Genomic DNA, 18031 nt, shown 5'->3' with positions numbered 1-18031 from the left:
GGAAGGGATGCCATCCAGAGGGACCTGGACAAGCTTGAGAGGTGGGCCCAAGCCAACCTCATTAAGCTCAACAAGGCCAAGTGCAAGCTCCTGCATCTGGGTTGGGACAATCCTAAGCACAGATACATGCTGGGCACAGAATGGCTTAACAGCAGTCCTGAGGAGAAGGATTTGGGAGTGCTGACTGATAGAAGATACAACATGAGCCAACAATGCAGCACTTGCTGCCCAGAAGGCCAATGGCATCCTGGGTTGCATCAGAAGTGTGACCAGCAGGCCGAGCGAAGTGATTCTGCCACTCCACTCTGCTTTTGTGAGACATCACCTGAAGTACAGCGTCCAGTTCTGGAGCCTCCAACACAAGGACTTGGAGTTGTTGGAGCAGATCCAGAAGAGGGCCACAACATTGATCAGAGGACTAGAGCATGTGCCCTATGAGGGACAGGCTGAGAGAGCTGGGGCTCTTCAGACTGGAGAAGGCTCTGAGGAGACCTTATAGCAGGCTTCCAGTACCTGAAGGGGGCCTACAGGAAAGCTGGGGAGGGACTTCTTAGAAGACCAGGAAGAGATTAAACTGGAAGAGAGTAGATTTAGACTAGATATCAAGAAGAAATTCTTAACTATTCAGGTTGTGAGATACTAGAACAAGTTGCCCAGTGAGGTTGTGGATGCTCCCACCCTGAAAGCATTGAAGGCCAGGCTGAATGGGCCTTTGAGCAACCTGGTGTAGTGAGAGGTGTCCCTGCATATAGCAGGGGGATAAGTACTAGATGATCTTAAAGGTCTCTTCCAACCCAAACCATTCTATGATTCTATGAAATATGTACTTACTCCATTAATAAGCTATTGATGTAATCATTTCCATCCATATGGCCGAACTGGAAATCCCTGTAAGAAATGCAATGAAAAACATTATTAAAAAACAAACAAAAAAAGGAGTAGAGTCTCAGCATTAAAATAAGTTTGTCCTAAATATTTTTCTTGTAACTGAAGTACACAATCAGCATTATAATGCAAAAAAAAAAAAAAAGCAATGCTGCAGCACAATCAGCTATGCAAAACACACTCAGTTAATGAAACAGTCAACTTATGTCAGTGTATGGTTAAAAAAAATACTATACCATTTCTCAAGTAGAAAAAAGAAAAGTAACTGCTGCCTTAGAAAGGTTAATGCAGAAGTCCATTTAATCTATTGTAGAAATGTGTGCACACCTGTGAAAGTGATCCCGATAATCTCTTGCAACTTCCTGAATAATAGATTTCAGTCTGCAGAGGGAAAAAAAAAGCAAAAAACAATCTGTCAATCCAAGATATACTTTGTCTAAATTTAAACATTTAGATTTCCCCAATAAGTAGCAAATAGCATCCCATAAGCAATAATATTTGCCTACTCAATCAACAAGACACCAATTTGTTCATCTTCCTTGATTTTAAAGGTCGAAAGGCTATCTAGCATACAGTGTCAATACGAGAAAAGGACTGCTTTGCTTCTTCTATTATCATCTGAAATTGAAGAAAATCCAAAGATGACTCATCAAAACAGTATACACACTACTTGGACAATATTTTCTTAGCTTACATATACAATCATATATGTAACAAAAAAGTCTTGTCCTTTCAGTCTCTAGCAAATTCTGACTCACATTAAGAAAGGGTATTTTCAACTAAGTTCTGCACCCAATTAGTAGCTATGCATCACTAAGTTCATTTTAATGCAGCTGACCTGAAGAACAGCCTTTTGTTTGAAATCAATTTATCTCAAAATCATCTGAACTTAAGTACTCTCTTCCATGCTAGAAAAGTGAGGGTATTTGAGCTCCCAAAATTTTAAGAAGGTGACACAATAGCTTAAAGAACTATGCAGTCACTGTTCATGTGATCTAATTGAAAGTCTCCTTTTAAAACTGTATGGACTTAAACAGGGCTATAAACAAAGTCATAATGACATCACAATCTAGAGAATGTAATATTAAGTTAAAACTTTTCATTTAGTCTAAAATTTCTGAATTTTTAAGAAATTTCCAGAAAGTGTCAAGATTTTATAAGTCAATGAATTAGTTTTCCACAATACTACCACATTTCTCCATGTCATCAGTACTCAACTCTGTACCTGGTATGTTCCACTGAAGAGTTTTTGTCATCAATGACTGCAATAGCCACAAGTTTTCCTAAAAAAAGGAATACAGTACTTGAAGCCATTTAAAAATAAATTGCATTTTCAGACAGAATATATGCCAATATCTGGAAATTTTTTTAACAACACTTCAGTAAATACCTTTTTAAAATATAACATTACTTTCACAAACATGTGAGAACCCAGGCATTCTGTATCTTCAGAACCTCAAAGAAACAATGCAGCATCGAGTATAAATTTGTTTTTAAATAGGAGGTAGATTATAAGTTATCCTGACCTGGAAAAAGAAATCAACACAGTATATCCATGGCTTCTTAAATATACATACTCTAAAAGAATACTGAAGTTACTTGGATGTTTGTCTTCATTTGTCTTCCAAGAAATTTCACCAAACACAAAAGTATTCTGGGACAGGTCCATTTCAGTAGACGTTCATCTCCCTACCTCACCATATCTACTCTAAAGATACTTGAGTAGCTATTATCCGAGAAACTTATATAACATACTTACCTGAATAAGTTCATCCATATCTGACATTTCAAAATCTGTTTATAAAATTCTGATGGTTTTTCAAGAATTTATGATTTTGGAAAACCTAAATCATTGTTCAATTAAAAGCCTTGCTTAGTTTTTGTGAATACTACAAAATTAGACACACTTTATGCTGTTAATAAGAGTCTAGCGCAGGCTTTGGATGAAGGACATATAAAACGTCTCCTGTTTTTGAAGTAGGTTGGATATCATCACTCTTAATTTTCAGATCAAGTAAAATTTTGTTTGTTTGTTTTGTTTCGTAAGAAGTATCCTTTCTTACTCCTCTTAGCTTTTTCTTAATGTTTAAGTTTAATTTTAGAGATGAATGTTCAAACATAGCAGCATCTCACCTGTATCTCCAAGTTCGTACAATGTAAAACCATCTACAGTAAGATAACCTTGAAATCTTTCTCGATTTATCCAGGATGACAAATCACCATCTTCATACTCTAAAAATACAAAAAATGCTGAAAGTTATATAACATTGTGTGAAAGAGAAAATGCCACTTTTTTCCCCCCCATTTTTTTGGGGGGGCAACATGAGGAAACAGAATTACTAACATGTCAAGCAGTACCTCGCTCTCATTCCTGAAACATTAGTATATATTTTGAACAGTAAAAGTCATCTATCAGAAATGAAAATTCTCGTTCATTGTATCTGGATTTCCCCAAAGCTTATGTTACCTTGCTGAAGAGGTGTCACATTTTCTTCTACTTGCTGATTTGAACAGTGAGTGAAGGAGAATATTTAAGTGCTTTGGTGCAGGCAAAACAATACTAATGGAAGCTGCATCTCAGTGATTAACACAAAGTAAACTTCCTTAACCTCAACATTAGTACTGATAAAGACAATTCCTCCAATGACGTATTTTATTCCGTAAGTAATACGGAATAAACTTTTCTCCATGCTGTCATGAAAGAGCTGTTATTTATCACAAAATTATTGGTGCACTTCCCACTCCTCCATCTTGCCTTGAAATAAGTAACCCCACCAGCTCTAGTTTCTCCACATTTGCTTTCAGAATCTTCTTTTAAAGTAATGTACACTTTTACTTACCATCATACACAAAGTAAGTTCCATCTTTGAATACGACAACAGCAGGTAGTTCAGGCAAGGTCAGATACTAAAAGAAAGGTATCCTTCAGTTAATCCATAAAAAATCGGAAGCTTTTTTTAAACAAACATCTCTGAAGTGTGGAAAAATACTCCACAGGGAAAATATTCAAGTACATTTAAACACATTTCTGCCTACATTTTTAAAAATAAGCATTCCATCTTCTGCAATATTAACAAGTAAGAAAACATAAACCTATTCTCAACAGGTAAGCCTCATAAAATATAAACCAAACAGCATTTTTAACATGTATCTAAAGTACCATCAGAAAGTTTTACTAAAATTTAACATGAACTTTAAATAGGTCATAACTTGAGAGTATCATCAAGCTTGCACTATTCTGTTTTCAATTTGTGCTGTTGTCAGCATACCTGCCATACAGAAACTTTTACTGAATGGACAGTCAATAATACAGAAGACTTAAAGAGTATTATATTGATAACATGCCCCTCTAAATCAGGGCCATTTTCTGTGTTCAAGCTGACGGAAATACAGACAATCCAGCAGACAAGCCTGCAAACACCCCTCATATGAACATACAGAACAATGAACACATACATCACCATCCTGACCATGCTATTAGCATTAATTTGGTCAGCAACATACTCAAAAATATACAAGGTATAAAAATCTTGTAAAGATAAAGTTAACAATCACAGTCAATTCAATAAAACGCAACAAAAAGCACTGCATCTACTCCTTTCTGTTAGCTATCATTCTAAGTTAAAATTTTAGAATTTAGAATTGTAGAATAGAACCTGTGATTAATAAAAGACGACCATATTTTTAGTCCTGATGATGAAGATGATGTTGAATCATTTCTCTAATTTATTTATGGTTTGGGGAAACGTAAGAACAGTATAATGAGTACTTCTCCAAGTAACATGCCTTCTGTAATCATTCGGTGTTATCTCAGAAAGAAATGCAAAATCAGTAGCTTTCTAATGTAACAGTTCATACACATGATCAAGAAGATGATGAATTCTAGATAATGCTTTATTCTCTTATTCACCACAAGCATAGCTTAGCATTTTTAAAGATCAAATCAGCCGATGTCCACCTCATGGCTTACAACATACACCTAAAGCTTGAAACAAGATTAGTTAAGACGACAAAACAAAGCTGAACAGTTAATATCACATCTCATCATGACAAGCCTCATTACAAGTAGCAACTAGTCACTTTGTAACATTTTTGCTATTCTGGAAAGAAACAGTGTACAGTCACTACTTCAGTTACAATGATGTAACATTTGTGGCAAATTACATTCCGTAGAAAGAACAATTCACTGCTTACATCATAAAAGGAGTTCCAATCTTTTACATTCTTGGTCAGTAGCAGCTAAACTGTAAACCAATATTCATATGGAAATAATTTTTGATAAAAGGCTCCTGGAAATCTAACAATATCCTATCATAATGAAGTCAATTCTACTTCTCATCATTTTTGAATATGTAGATATCTAAAAAAAATAAGTATATATACTAGTTCTCACACTGCTAATCCTAAACGAACTTCAAGGTCATATTGTTGTCAGACACAGCAGCCTCAGCTCCTATTTGGAGATAACTAGAAATGAAAAGGGCTACTGATCACAGAACATCAGGGATTGGAAGGCACCCTGAAAGACCATCTAGTCCAATCCCCTTGCCAGAGCAGGAACATCTAGATCAGGTCACACAGGAATGCAGCCAGACAGGTTTTGAATGTCTCTAGAGAAGGGGACTCCACAACCTCTCTGGGCAGCCATGTTCCAGTGTTCTGTCACCCTCACTATAAAGAAGTTTTTTTTTCATATTTATGTGGAACCTCCTGTGTCCCAGCTTGCACCCATTGGCCCTTGTTCTATCACTGAATGTCAGTAAGGAGAGCCTGGCTCCATCCTCATTACATTTACCCTTTACATATTTATAAACATTAATGAGGTCATCCTCAGTCTCCTCCAAACTAAGAGACCCAGCTCCTTCTGCCTTTCCTCGTAAGAAGATGTCACTTCAACAGTTAAGCAACAGTAGTTAGAAACTTTTCATCTTTTCGATTAAATGCAAATGACTTTCTATCATATAACATCTCTCCCACACCCAAGAGAGAGTACAGCAGGATTCTGCATTTTATCAACATGATTTAATCGGTTTATTAATATTACTGAGCAAGTCATTTTGTTAACACAAAGCATGTAGACTCAAAAATTTTACAGTGAAGTTACTCGAAACCTATTCAGACAGGTGTAGTGCAGGAATCCATCCACCAAAACAACAAAAAAACATTTTTATGGACATAGGAACTGAACAGCTTACCTCAGGGAGCATATCTTCTGAGGCAGAAAAAAAGTATGTATAAACAATTAGTTCTGAAGCAACTTCAATGTATTTTTCCTGCAAAAATACAAACAATTTTTTTTTTTTTTAATGGTTCAGCCTCTAGGATGCTTTAAAGTTCTGCAACATACCTTATCTTCAAAAGATTCATCAGGAAATAGGGTTAGGATACAAGATTATAAAATCACTTCCAGACTTTGAACTTTCTAGAAGTTATTTTACAGTACGTCTGTGGAGAGTCAAAAGAAATAACTTTTTAAATAAATTTAATCTAGTTTCAAACCTTTAAAGGAGATTCCCCACCAACATATACAAAAAATACACGATGCCTCTTTCGCACATGCTCAAACATATGCTGGCTAGGAAGTGGCCTGATAAGAGGTCTGGAAAAAAAAGAAAGAAGATAAAGAAAAACCTTAGTTTCTGCAATCTGCCAAATCACAAGTAGAAATCCCCAAGAAAATGCCATACAGGTAGTTTTGTTTCCGAAATTCCTCAATCCAAATTTATCCAGTTTTTCAATTTTCTATCAGAAAAAGAAAATAAAAATCCTGTTTCTCAAAATAAACTATATTCCCTAAATAATACACTTACATTTTAGATTAGCATCTTAGAACAAAATGTTGCTATAATGTTAGTATCCAAGCCACTTACCAGCTGTACAATCATTTGAGAGAAAAATTTCTGAATTGAAGTACAGCAGGTAGATGATGTGGTTTCAGAAATATTCTTTAAAAATTTTAGTAAGCTATTCACTAACACTCCTACAGTACAGAATTATAATACTAATTATATGAAATTGTTGATACGTCTATATGAATATCACTTAATTGTATCTAAGGATGAAAGGAAGAAGCATCACTTCTTTTCTACTCAAAGATTTGGAGGCCATGGGCCACCAGAAGGAAAGAAGATATTACGAACACCAGAAAATGTTCTGTAGAAATAATTTCCTCACGTTGCTAACTGCCACAGTTTTGCTGATGCACAAGCATATATTTTACAGATTAAGGAAACTTGAAGTATTAAACAGATTCTGTCTTCGTAACGATGTCCATATATTAATCCACATTTATGTCAGTATTTTTGTCTATAGCTACTATGAATTTCATTTGTCAACAGTTTCCACAACTTTGAAAAGCCCTAGATCTTGCATGATAAAGAATTACAAGTGCGACTAGTCGATTCCTATTTGTCTTCTCCATGTCACTCACCACCAAGCTCACAGGCAACCACATGCGAACTGCGTATATAATTTTTAAAGTCAAAGTATTTTTATTATCATTTTTTAACCAGTTGCATTTTTGGCCCAGCGCAAAATACTATGGAAATATTAAGTCAGAAGCAGTCTCAAAGAAATGTATACTTACCCTGCTACTCTATTAGCGAATTCAATTATATCATCTTTGGTCCTAGGTCCTCTATAGTTGTATGCCAAGTCACCTTTTAAGCTGGATAAATGGGAAAGGCAAGAAAAAACAACAAGGAGGAAAGAATTAGCTCACATTAAGAAGCCACAGATTCTGAAGAATAAAATTAAAATCAACTAAGTTTTATCCACATATGCAGAATTACTCAAACTTTTACTAGTCACTTGTTAGCAAACGATAATCAAAATTATTTTTAAAACAGTCATCAACAAGCAATTAGCAAAAACAGAAAAAAATCAGTAACGCAATACAGTGTAGTTATGGAGCAAAAACCTATTTATACAGTATCTAATAATAACATCTAAAAACAATTACCATTTTGTAATGTTTTTCTTTTCTAGTGTGCAGCAATCATAAATACAGAAGTTGCTAGGAATATTTGCTTATAGACTCAAAACAGCTAAAACAAATCCAATATGTCTTTTTTCTACTTTTTAGTAATTAAGTACCAAATGATTTGCAAAACTTTCTAAATGTATGCATTAAAGATTCCATAAATTGCTTGTCAATTTATTGTACCTTCCCAACACACGTGTATTTCATTAAGGTTTACTACATCGTAACAGGTTTCCTTTGAATCCGACTAAGTTTAAGAAGCCCATGCAAATAAAGTAATCATAAAACAGCTTTCTATGCCTCTATATGCCAATAAATTTATTATCCCTAACAATTAATATGCTCAATATTTGAATCATTTTTGAGAAATGCAATTTAAAAATTTAATATATATACTGAATCTTATACTTAAACAAGTATAAGCTGTGAACAACCCCTATATAACCAGTTAAAAGCGATCAACATTACTATTTAATATGACTTTGTATTGGACTATGTGCTATATACCTTAAGAGTGAGTATGTATGATACCATTACAGCTTGGATTTTTTTTTTTCTTTCCTTAAATAAATGTTAACCTCCATAAATTTTTCAGTTAGCGATGCAAGAACAAAAGCTACACATGCATCCATTGTCAAACAACTCCTCTCACACTTTAACCTAAACAGTAACCCAATAACCATTGCTGTCATTCACATAAGATTTTCAGGAAAATCACTGAAGAGAAGGGCAACTGAAAATAAGAAAGCAAAATTAATAGCTTAGAGAAGTCAATGAAAGACTTAGGTATGTAGTTACCGCCTGGATCACTCTTAAGACTTTAGATCAGTTGGTACATGAAATTCCTTTCTGTATTTCATATAAATGCATACACACACTTTTAAAGTTGCATATAAAACAGCAGTGAAATGAATTCCAAAATTACTACACTTTTTTTTTTTTTTAAACAATTCAGATAATGTTTTCTGTTTGCTTTGTTGTTTTCTAAAATGGAAAACTGCCTTCTGCACTTATCAAATAAATGTTGGGAAAGATCAAGTTCAAAATAATTCAGTGAGAAACATCAACTTACAGCTTAATTGTTGGATAGCCTCGCACTCCGAATTCAGATGCAATACCTGAAATATATGCATTAATGCCAAACTGAACCAAGTCTTGTTCACTCACCCACCTTAAGGTTTAAGTAGTTTCCTATTCAAGGCACATAAATAAATGCAGAGGCTCCTGAATTAGATGCCAAAAGTAAAATGGCATGAAAATCCTCTAAATATAAACGTTCGGCCAATTTTCACTACAAGGTATTATGCATTTAATGTGAATCATACATAGAACCAGCTGGAAATATTTGAGGTAAGAATTAAGCATCACGGACGTAGGGTCTGTAAACATCCATCCCACCCTGCCTCACATTTGCTCAAAAGGTTGTATCTTGATATTTGGAACATCCTTCACAGTTGTGAATGTAGCAACTGACACCTTAACAATACCTTCAATTCAGTGTTTTCCAGAAGTTAAAATAAATACTCCTTAAAGAAAAGAAGAAAAATCTAGAATAAGTCTAAACTTTTGATAATGTCTCTGCAGTCCCCTGACAGGGTGGGGAAGAAAAGAAGAGCTAAAAATGCACCAAAACATTTTAATACATGAACATTCTTAAGCTACCAACCACATGCCACAGTAGCACATGTAGGAGGACTGAGTGCAAGGCTCTGAATAAAAGCTTAGAATGTATGACTCTAAAATTGTCTGTTGAGGTCAACATGAGTTATACAGAGCTGTCAGTAAAACTAGCAGCTCACTTACTAGCATCTTGCTCAGAGCAGACTGATCTAAGAAACACGTGGTCTACGCTCACTTCATTTTGATCCTTTCCTCTTATATTTATTTTATTAAAAACTAGAATCCATTAAGACGTGTATTAATATGTTCAATCACAAGGACTATCACTAGACAGTTTATTTCTTCTCGCAGAACTCTATAGTGCATTCAAGGAAACTGCAGAATAGGCAGGTTGTTTTTCTGTTTTGTTTTTAAAAACATCCCATCCATGGAGATTACTGAAATCCTCTCAAGTGATTTATCTACAGGACCAGTGTCACTTGTTGATACAAAGAACACTGTACAGGCAAATAGCAGCAATTATGCTAGCACTAAGTGCAATTTATTTCTGCTTTGATCACATTCAGTGGACTTTAAGGCAAACTTGCACAAAAATTCAACTGATACACCAGGTAAGTTCTGCTAGTATAACCACTGCATTTATTAGATGCTTTATATAGTTTCTATCAAAACATTCTGATGGCAAGCTACCAAAAATTGACTTCTCATGTTGCTTCATGTTCTTATTAGAAACACAAAACCTCCATATTCTTTTCTGCCACATATATGTACCCCACTGATATATTAAGTATGAAGAAACTCAATTATTACCGAAGAAACTCTGTTTAAAACGTTGTGCAAATATAACAGTCCTGAATACTTGGTTTTAATTGCACATAGGTATCACGTGGACCCTCCTGTTCCCTATGCCTTCCCTTAGAGATTTAAGCAAAATGTCAATAGACAAGCACACTAAAACTTAGAAAATCGTATTAAAAGGCAAAAAGTCTCTCATGTCTACCAAAACCACTTCTCTGAACACCTCAAATTTTGTATGTTTCTATTCCTGAAAACAGTCTAGGGTCAGTACATATGAAAGGTATCGTCAAAAATGAAAGCATTAATATAGCTCAAACTGGTTCTTCAAGAACACATTTAGAGAAATATGGGGAGAAATTGGCTCAACATTAACATAATGACTTCAGTGATTTCAGTTGGTTTTTGGTTTAACGTTTCAAGGAGTAATTACCTAAAAAGAATAACAGCAAGAACACAAACACTTGTCCAACAGTAATACAGGGAACATAAAATGTGGTTAAATTGGATATTGTCAAGAGAAGCACTACTCAGAAAACACTTGTATAAAGGTATTCTAAGAAGCATATCAAAAGGGTACATGTTAAAAGCTTTCACCTTCCATTTGCTAAGAGAACCACAACCAGCAGTAAGTACAATAAAAAAGTACATACAGCATGTTGTCACTTTGAAAAACAAAAATCAGGATATTGTTTCCCAGCAACTGGTTTTACATGAATTTCTTACAGAACAATAGAATGACTAATGAAAACAAGGTAAAAACAGCTTCTGTTTTGAAGCCATTAGGAAATTATCTCCAATCAAACCGTACTTACTAGAGAAGGAAGTTGCATCCATCTTCCCAACTCTTACTGGAGAGCCCATGTTTTTCATTTCTATACCCACTTCATTCCACACAGGCTCTAATTTCTTGCAGTGGCCACACCACGGTGCATAAAACTGAGAAGATGCAAATACATTGAATTAAAAGTCAGATACATTAGTAAGGTTTATTTCCCAACTTTGTCCTTCTTCAAGTTATATGAAAATAAACCCGACAGTTACTTACAAAGATGGAGTGATAAACTGAGCTTTTAAGATTTGGTACTAATTTAATATGAAAGCAGGAGTTATAAAAGAATGTACTCAGTTGTAGCACTATTATACCTTTTTTACCCCCCCAACAGACTGTATAGCAACATATTAAAAAACCTCTTGAAGTACTTTCATTAGTTTTTTGTTTGTTTTTTTTTTTTGAAAGTGAAGACACATAATCAATCTATCCAGGAATATAAATTTAAATTGCAAAAATATATATATTATTCTTTGAAAAGGAAATTGTGTATATATGTATATATACACACACATGCACACATACTTCTAAAGCTGTTCTCTGGATCTCAGTTTTTCAAGAAACTACTTTTATACAAAAAGTCTAAAATTAATTCCATTTTTGTCAAGGTCAGAAATGTGAAACTTCATTTTATCTTCCTGCGTATCTTGCTATAATGCCTCAGTAAAATTAACAGAGAAGATTCTAATGTTTTAGAAACATGATCATGTTGCAAGCTGACAAAGTTAGATTAATAACATGTAGGAAGATAAAATCCATCTTGAATCTACATTTATGGTTTTCCCTACTGAAAAGTACCACATTTCTTTCCAAGTACATTGGAAAGAATGGACCTTTTCATATATTCGATGCTAAACATCTAGCAAAAAGTAGTTGATAGAACTGTAAAAAATCCTGCATGCAAGTTACAACCTCTTCATTGTAAGTTTTAGATAATCTGCTTTCCGTTTTTAACAGCTGTAAAATATAGGTTGAACATTGTCTCTATTCAGTATTCAGTCTGAATTGTGGTTCATCCTGAACAATGGAGAACAATTGCTTATGCATCCTGTCGAAAGAACTAGTCATATAACTTCTCTGCAACACATACAAATGTGTACAAATGTTTTTCCAAACGATGAAGCAGACTACAGACCACAACAATGTACATTTTGTGTTTTGAGTTCCACTAGCTCATGTGAAATAATGGACAACTCTTCCATTTTTCCTTCTATACTCACATCTACAAGCCAAATATCATCTTTACGGTTTTCTTTAAACCTAGGAGGGAAAAAAAATAAAATTAATATATCTGTAAAAGTCTATAATTAGATTAAAAAACTACAGATACTAGATTGCTGTTTTGTTTCTTTTTTTGGAGGAGAGAAGGTGGAGGGACAAAGTTATTTTTCATCAAATAATCCCAGCTCATGATACCACATGCACCATCTTTATCAATTATACTTCTATAACCATTTGCCAAAGCCAAAATAACCAACAATAAACAGCAAAAGCACACAGAACATAGAAAGCATATCAAAATTCCACAAATCTATTTGATTGTGATATGTAATTCAAGTGGGAAAAGTATTCTCCAGGTATTATACTAAACATTGCACGTTGATAACTGTTCAGAATACATAGTAGTCATCTCCCTACAGCACTGGTTTACACTGTTAATACTAGCTTTACTGAATGTACACTGACTAAATTAACCTTATGTTAACATGCAAGGCAATTTTTGTTCAACTTCCTTCAAAGTTCTACCTCTGTCCTTCATCTGCTCTACTAAAGGGGGATCTGTTCAGCTTTTTACACAAGTTACACAAAGCAAAAACTTACTGAAAGACAGCTAATTTGAAAATAAAATATTAGAAGTCGTGGTACTATTAAATACTTCTAAAGTTAGAGCAGTGACATCCCTATGAACTGATTACCTTTAACTTGTCATGAAAAGCATAAAAATACAGAAATAAAATAGAACATGCTGTTTAAAAATATACTGGTACCTCTTGAAAAGTTATTTATATACTTTAACACAAATTGTCACTACAACAAAATCATGGAAATCATCTTATTACTTACCTGTTCTTATGCTGAAAATTAAATAAACCCCAACCTTCACGTAAGGTTGTTTCTTTTAATAAAGATACGAGTTTTCATAAAAGCGACTACATTTGGGAGAAATTAAAGCTGAATGTTTTAAACTTTTAACTGCAGAATTTCAGTTAATTGAACCCTCAGAAAAAGTATGGTTAGTGACTAACATAACTAACAACTTCAGGAAAACAGTTTTTAAGTCATAATTGCTTGAATATACCACCTCACAAAAAACATGCAGAGCTAGTGAAAGAACTACAGGGAGCCTAGCATCTCATGAGAACACTAATGAAGCTCTAGCTAAATTCCCACTACAAATAATTAGTCATGATGCAAGAAGTAGAAAGCAGCTACTGAATCATCAGATACTGGGCTGCATTTGTATGAGGGCTGCACCAAAAGTAATGCCTCCTATTTTATTACATTGGTCTACAACATCAGAGGCAAGTGTTGGTGATACAACAGCAGAGAAGGCTGAACCTTTTCATCAACGTTCCGTTACATTTCGATGCTGTGTAACAGACAGTAACTGTGTAACAGACAGCCAGAGAGGCGTCTGACATGGAAGTATGTATGAATCAAAGGTGTGGAACTGAATTTCTCCATGTGGAAAAAATGGCATTCTGATATTCATTAACGCTTGCTGAACGTTAGTGGAGACCAAACAGTGGATTTGAGCATGGTGAGGTGCTGAGTGGTGCATTTCAGCAGTGATTATAACACAGTTAAAGGAAGCTATGTTTTGGATGGCCATGCACAGTGTACAATAAATACATGTACAGAGGTTAGGCTAAGTAGGATTATCATGGTGAAAAGATAATAAATGGAAAATGCTCACCAGTGTTGTAGGCTTGCAATAAACTCCATGAGGAGCGATCTCCAAAAAGAGATCCTTCCTCAGTGGCAGTCAGCACTTAAATGGGATCTAGGAGAGGTGGAGCCTGGCTCCACCGCTCCTGATAGCACAGGTGAATTGCCTTCACCTGTGCTCCCATGGCTGACTCATTGTTTTGCCTCAGGTGGTCAATCAGAGGTTCAAGCCATGATCAACAGTTCCCGCACGGCTACCCTGAAATGAAGAACATCTCTATCAATTCATCTATACAAATCAACTAACAGTTGTGATTATGTTGAAAAACTGTTTTGTAGCTGAGAATTTGCTTCATCAAACAGTCTTAGCTGTTTGATTTTTGTATCTGCTGTAATTTCCGTGGAAATAAATAGTAGGAATTATTTTTGGAGCAACGCACATATTTAGAATATCACCTTTGTTTTGTAAAACAAGAACTTATAATGAGTTTTTCTCCACCCTGTCACATGACTGCATTCCAAGGAATGGCACTTTAATAGGAGATTACACAGAACATTAAAACACTTGGGAAGGTAAGCTGAAATCTTACATGATGGCATACAACAAGAAAAAGAATGACAGAAAGGAAATATCTGAAGACTGTGTATTTCAATTGAATTTTATAATTTTGACAGCACATTCAATGGGCCTAACATATTGTAAGAGAAACTTTATTACCATTAAAACTGTAGCATAAATTGTACAACTCATTTTAACTAAATAGATGCCTCAACTCTAACCTTAACGTTACTTAAACAAGTTTGAGTTCAGACAATTATGTTTTGTTAATGATTAAACTATTAGACTTTATTAAAGAAGCTAACCACACAGCTGGAGAAAAACGGAGGTATCTGTACAAACAGGTATTTCAGCATTTTCTTGAAGGTGCTGTTCCTAGTTCCTGTAAACACATTTCCAAAAGTAAAATGCCAGCACTTTTTGTTAACTGCCCTGTCCTCTTCTGTCCGTAGACACAGGCACAGTCACATTGGTGGAAAGATGATATAGGAATCCCATCTCCTTAAGTAAAATGATTTGTCTCCAAAACGTATAACCTCTCAACATTTTACACTCTGCAATCAAGTACTACCTCAACCGCCATTTAATACACATACCCATTGAATTATTTACTGTAAAAAGTAATCAGCATGAAATCAAACTAAAGATGAAGGACTCGATTCCAAAGGACTTAAAGCAGAAGCTTTAAGCTTTTTAAGCTTCCACTTAAAGTGGAAGCTGCTGCTTCCACTCCTCCCTCTCCCTTCTCAATCTCCTTACACCATTTCCAATCCTGGGCTGAGCTCCTACAGCATCCTTACAGATAGAAAAAATACTTAATTTTGAGTTAGGTTACAGACCTGTTACATTATCACATTGGAACAACTGCAAATACTGTAAGATGAGCAACTGATCTGACGTAGGCACTAGTTAAAGTCAGAAGAAACTGACAGAAACCATCACTCTTAGTTTGTATGCATTCAATGGCCCAGTCAGGTGATGCTGACTAACTCATATCTCCGTTAGTTATTCCCTGCTACTTGCTTTCTTCTGTCCTAAAAACCTGGGAAAGGGACTTGCACCTTGTGCTAATAGGCACTGTTTGCAACTGCAAAAATAAAATAAAATAAAAATTAAAATCAGCAATTAGCAAAACAAATTTTCATTATCAGCAAGAACTCCATAACATTTATGGAGTAAAGTGGGAAACTAGAAGCTTTCATCAGTCACTGCTCCCAACCTTTTTTTCTTATTATTTTTCTCACTGTTTGCCAAGCAGCTAAAAAGAAAAATTGTCCTAAACAAGTCACAACTTAATTCCTATTTCCAACTGCAAATACAGAAACTTGTATAGTTACATAGCTGAAAAAGCAAAGCATTCTAAAACTGGATTTTCAGTTATCAGCTATTCCACAAAAGTTACATGACTACAGAACTATTCTTCACTCCAAACAACAATTACATTTAAACTTATACCTGCAGAAACATGATATGGGAACATGATGTGGATGCATAGATGCACATTATTTTATTCCCGCAAACTCTTTATCTTCAGCCTCTGAAAATGAGGCATGAATCACAAACCAGCTTTGAAAATCAACTCCAAGCAGTTACTGTGCTTCAGCTGTTCTTTAACAACACTTTAAACACAATGTAAAGATGCTGAGGTAACTCTCTGATACCCTTTCAATACATTCCCATTTCCTACCCAATTACTTCACTACACTCATTTGACCCTATGATTAACTGTTCCTGATTATTAGCAGTATGTTAAAAAAAAAAAAAGTAGCTTTCTGACTCCTCAACTGCATGAAGGAAGCCATCATGCACTGAACCCTAATAAACACACAATCTGTGACTAACTTAAATTGATCATGAAACAGCTATCTAATACATTCTCTTCCTCCTAGTCTTCTCAGGAAGTATTTTCTATACTTCCTATTTCAATTCTAATAATTGTGCTGCCTTATAGTAGTTTAGATCAACTTGTGGATCTAACAAAAAAAAGTTACATCCACTTGTAGAAAGTCAGTTTTTAGAGAGAACCATACGCAGAATCATTAAGGTTGGAAAAGACCTCTAAGATAGACTAGTCCAACCATCAGCCCATCCCCACCATGCCCACTAACCATGTCCCTCAGTGCCACATCCACATGTTTCTTGAACATCTCCAGGGACAGTGACTCCACCACCTCTGAGTACACTGCCACAGAACTACCCCAGTAAGGCAGGTAAAGGTAGTACATAACTAAGTTTAGGGCAGGACTATGCGTTTCAACACCACCACAGAACTAAGGCTAAACTTGCTGTAAAAGCATATTTTTGCCCAGGATCATAAGCAGCACTCCACAAACCAGTCGTGAACCAGTCCAGCAAGCCTGCCTTACTCCTCTTCCCTTTCTGGCAATGCATCAATGTGCTTTCTTTCCCAACTTGTTGCAGTTACGCAGCAGAGGAAAACGAAGAATTTAGTTGAACACAACCAGCTTTAACTCGGGGTAGCTATTAGCCCACCAATGTCTTTATTCCACCAAAAAAGAGAAAGAAGAATAAAGTCTGAGAACACTTTTGAAAACAGCTCCTCTGAAAACAGCTCAAAACGAAACCACAGAAATAAAACACTCCCCAGCACCTAATAAATATAAGCCCCAGAATTTCTATCGTTCCTTCTAAGAGGAGGTTACTTTTCCTGAGTAATAACGTTCTGGACAGCCTTACAATGCACAGAGCTGCTGGCCTGGGAACCACCTCCCCCCTTCCCTTGTCCTGACACAAAAAACAGTGTGATTTTTAATTAACACTGCAAGTCACACTCAATACTTACGATTCATCCAGATCCTCCACAAAAGCCGCCTCTGATGCCAACGCCAGCGCAACCACTGCTGGGTGAGGAGAACCGTGAGTGACCCCCGGCCGGACTGGGGGGTGCCCGCTCAGAGTCCTTCGCGCGACCCGGGTTCCTCTCCCAGCCCTCACTTCCCCTCACCCCCACCGCAGCTCCCCGTGCCTGCACCGCTCCCCGCCGCCTCCTCACGCCGCCGCACTGCCTGCTGCCCCCCGGCCCTTCTCCCGCCCCAGGGCCTGCCGCTCTCCCCCGGTCCCCGCACCGGGCGCATCCCGCACGGCTGTTACCTGCCGCACACAGACACCGCCGCCACCCACCCAGCGCTGCCATGTTGACAGGAGACCGGGCACGGCCGGAAGGGGAAACGGCGCGGCGCCGTGCCGACCTTCTCTCACTGCGCATGGGCGGGCAGCGCGGCGTGGTGTCTGCAGTAGGGGCAACGGCAGCCTGGGGTGGCTGATGTCTGCATCTCTGTATCTTTCAGGGCACTGGGGAGCCGCCGTTGGGAGGCGAAAGAAGAGGGAATCCTGACATTCTGGCATGATGCCTGGGTGCAACTTGGTGTGCGCCCGCTGCCTCGGTAGAGCTCGTTCCTACGTTTCCCGAGGAAGCCCCCGCGTTCCAGTAGCTCCTATGGAACACAAA

At 36.5% G+C, this 18031-nt stretch overlaps 1 protein-coding gene across 2 annotated transcripts in view; it reads right to left on the bottom strand.

Moving 5' to 3' along the window:
* The window catches only part of TMX3 (thioredoxin related transmembrane protein 3), a 28124-nt gene extending 10321 nt beyond the window's left edge, over window positions 1–17803 (bottom strand). Inside the window, exons 1-13 of one of the 2 annotated variants that reach the window (XM_085220707.1) lie at window positions 17674–17803; window positions 17366–17423; window positions 12335–12374; window positions 11098–11221; window positions 8940–8985; window positions 7472–7552; window positions 6385–6484; window positions 6081–6158; window positions 3726–3792; window positions 3019–3117; window positions 2111–2168; window positions 1213–1266; window positions 832–888 (exon numbers count right to left, since the gene is read on the bottom strand). In XM_085220707.1, coding sequence (XP_085076833.1) covers window positions 832–888; window positions 1213–1266; window positions 2111–2168; window positions 3019–3117; window positions 3726–3792; window positions 6081–6158; window positions 6385–6484; window positions 7472–7552; window positions 8940–8985; window positions 11098–11221; window positions 12335–12374; window positions 17366–17423; window positions 17674–17788 — 977 coding nt within the window. In that variant the 5' untranslated portion in view covers window positions 17789–17803. The remainder of the gene's footprint in view (window positions 1–831; window positions 889–1212; window positions 1267–2110; window positions 2169–3018; window positions 3118–3725; window positions 3793–6080; window positions 6159–6384; window positions 6485–7471; window positions 7553–8939; window positions 8986–11097; window positions 11222–12334; window positions 12375–17365; window positions 17424–17673) is intronic. The other variant, XM_085220708.1, reaches the window with a different exon arrangement.
* Window positions 17804–18031: the final 228 nt, after the last annotated feature.

The sequence above is a fragment of the Meleagris gallopavo genome, chromosome 3 (assembly GCF_905368555.1).
Source record: "Meleagris gallopavo chromosome 3, MGAL_WU_HG_1.1, whole genome shotgun sequence".
In the NCBI taxonomy this organism is placed as follows: Eukaryota; Metazoa; Chordata; class Aves; order Galliformes; family Phasianidae; genus Meleagris; species Meleagris gallopavo.
This window is presented reverse-complemented; position numbering and strand designations above follow the sequence as displayed.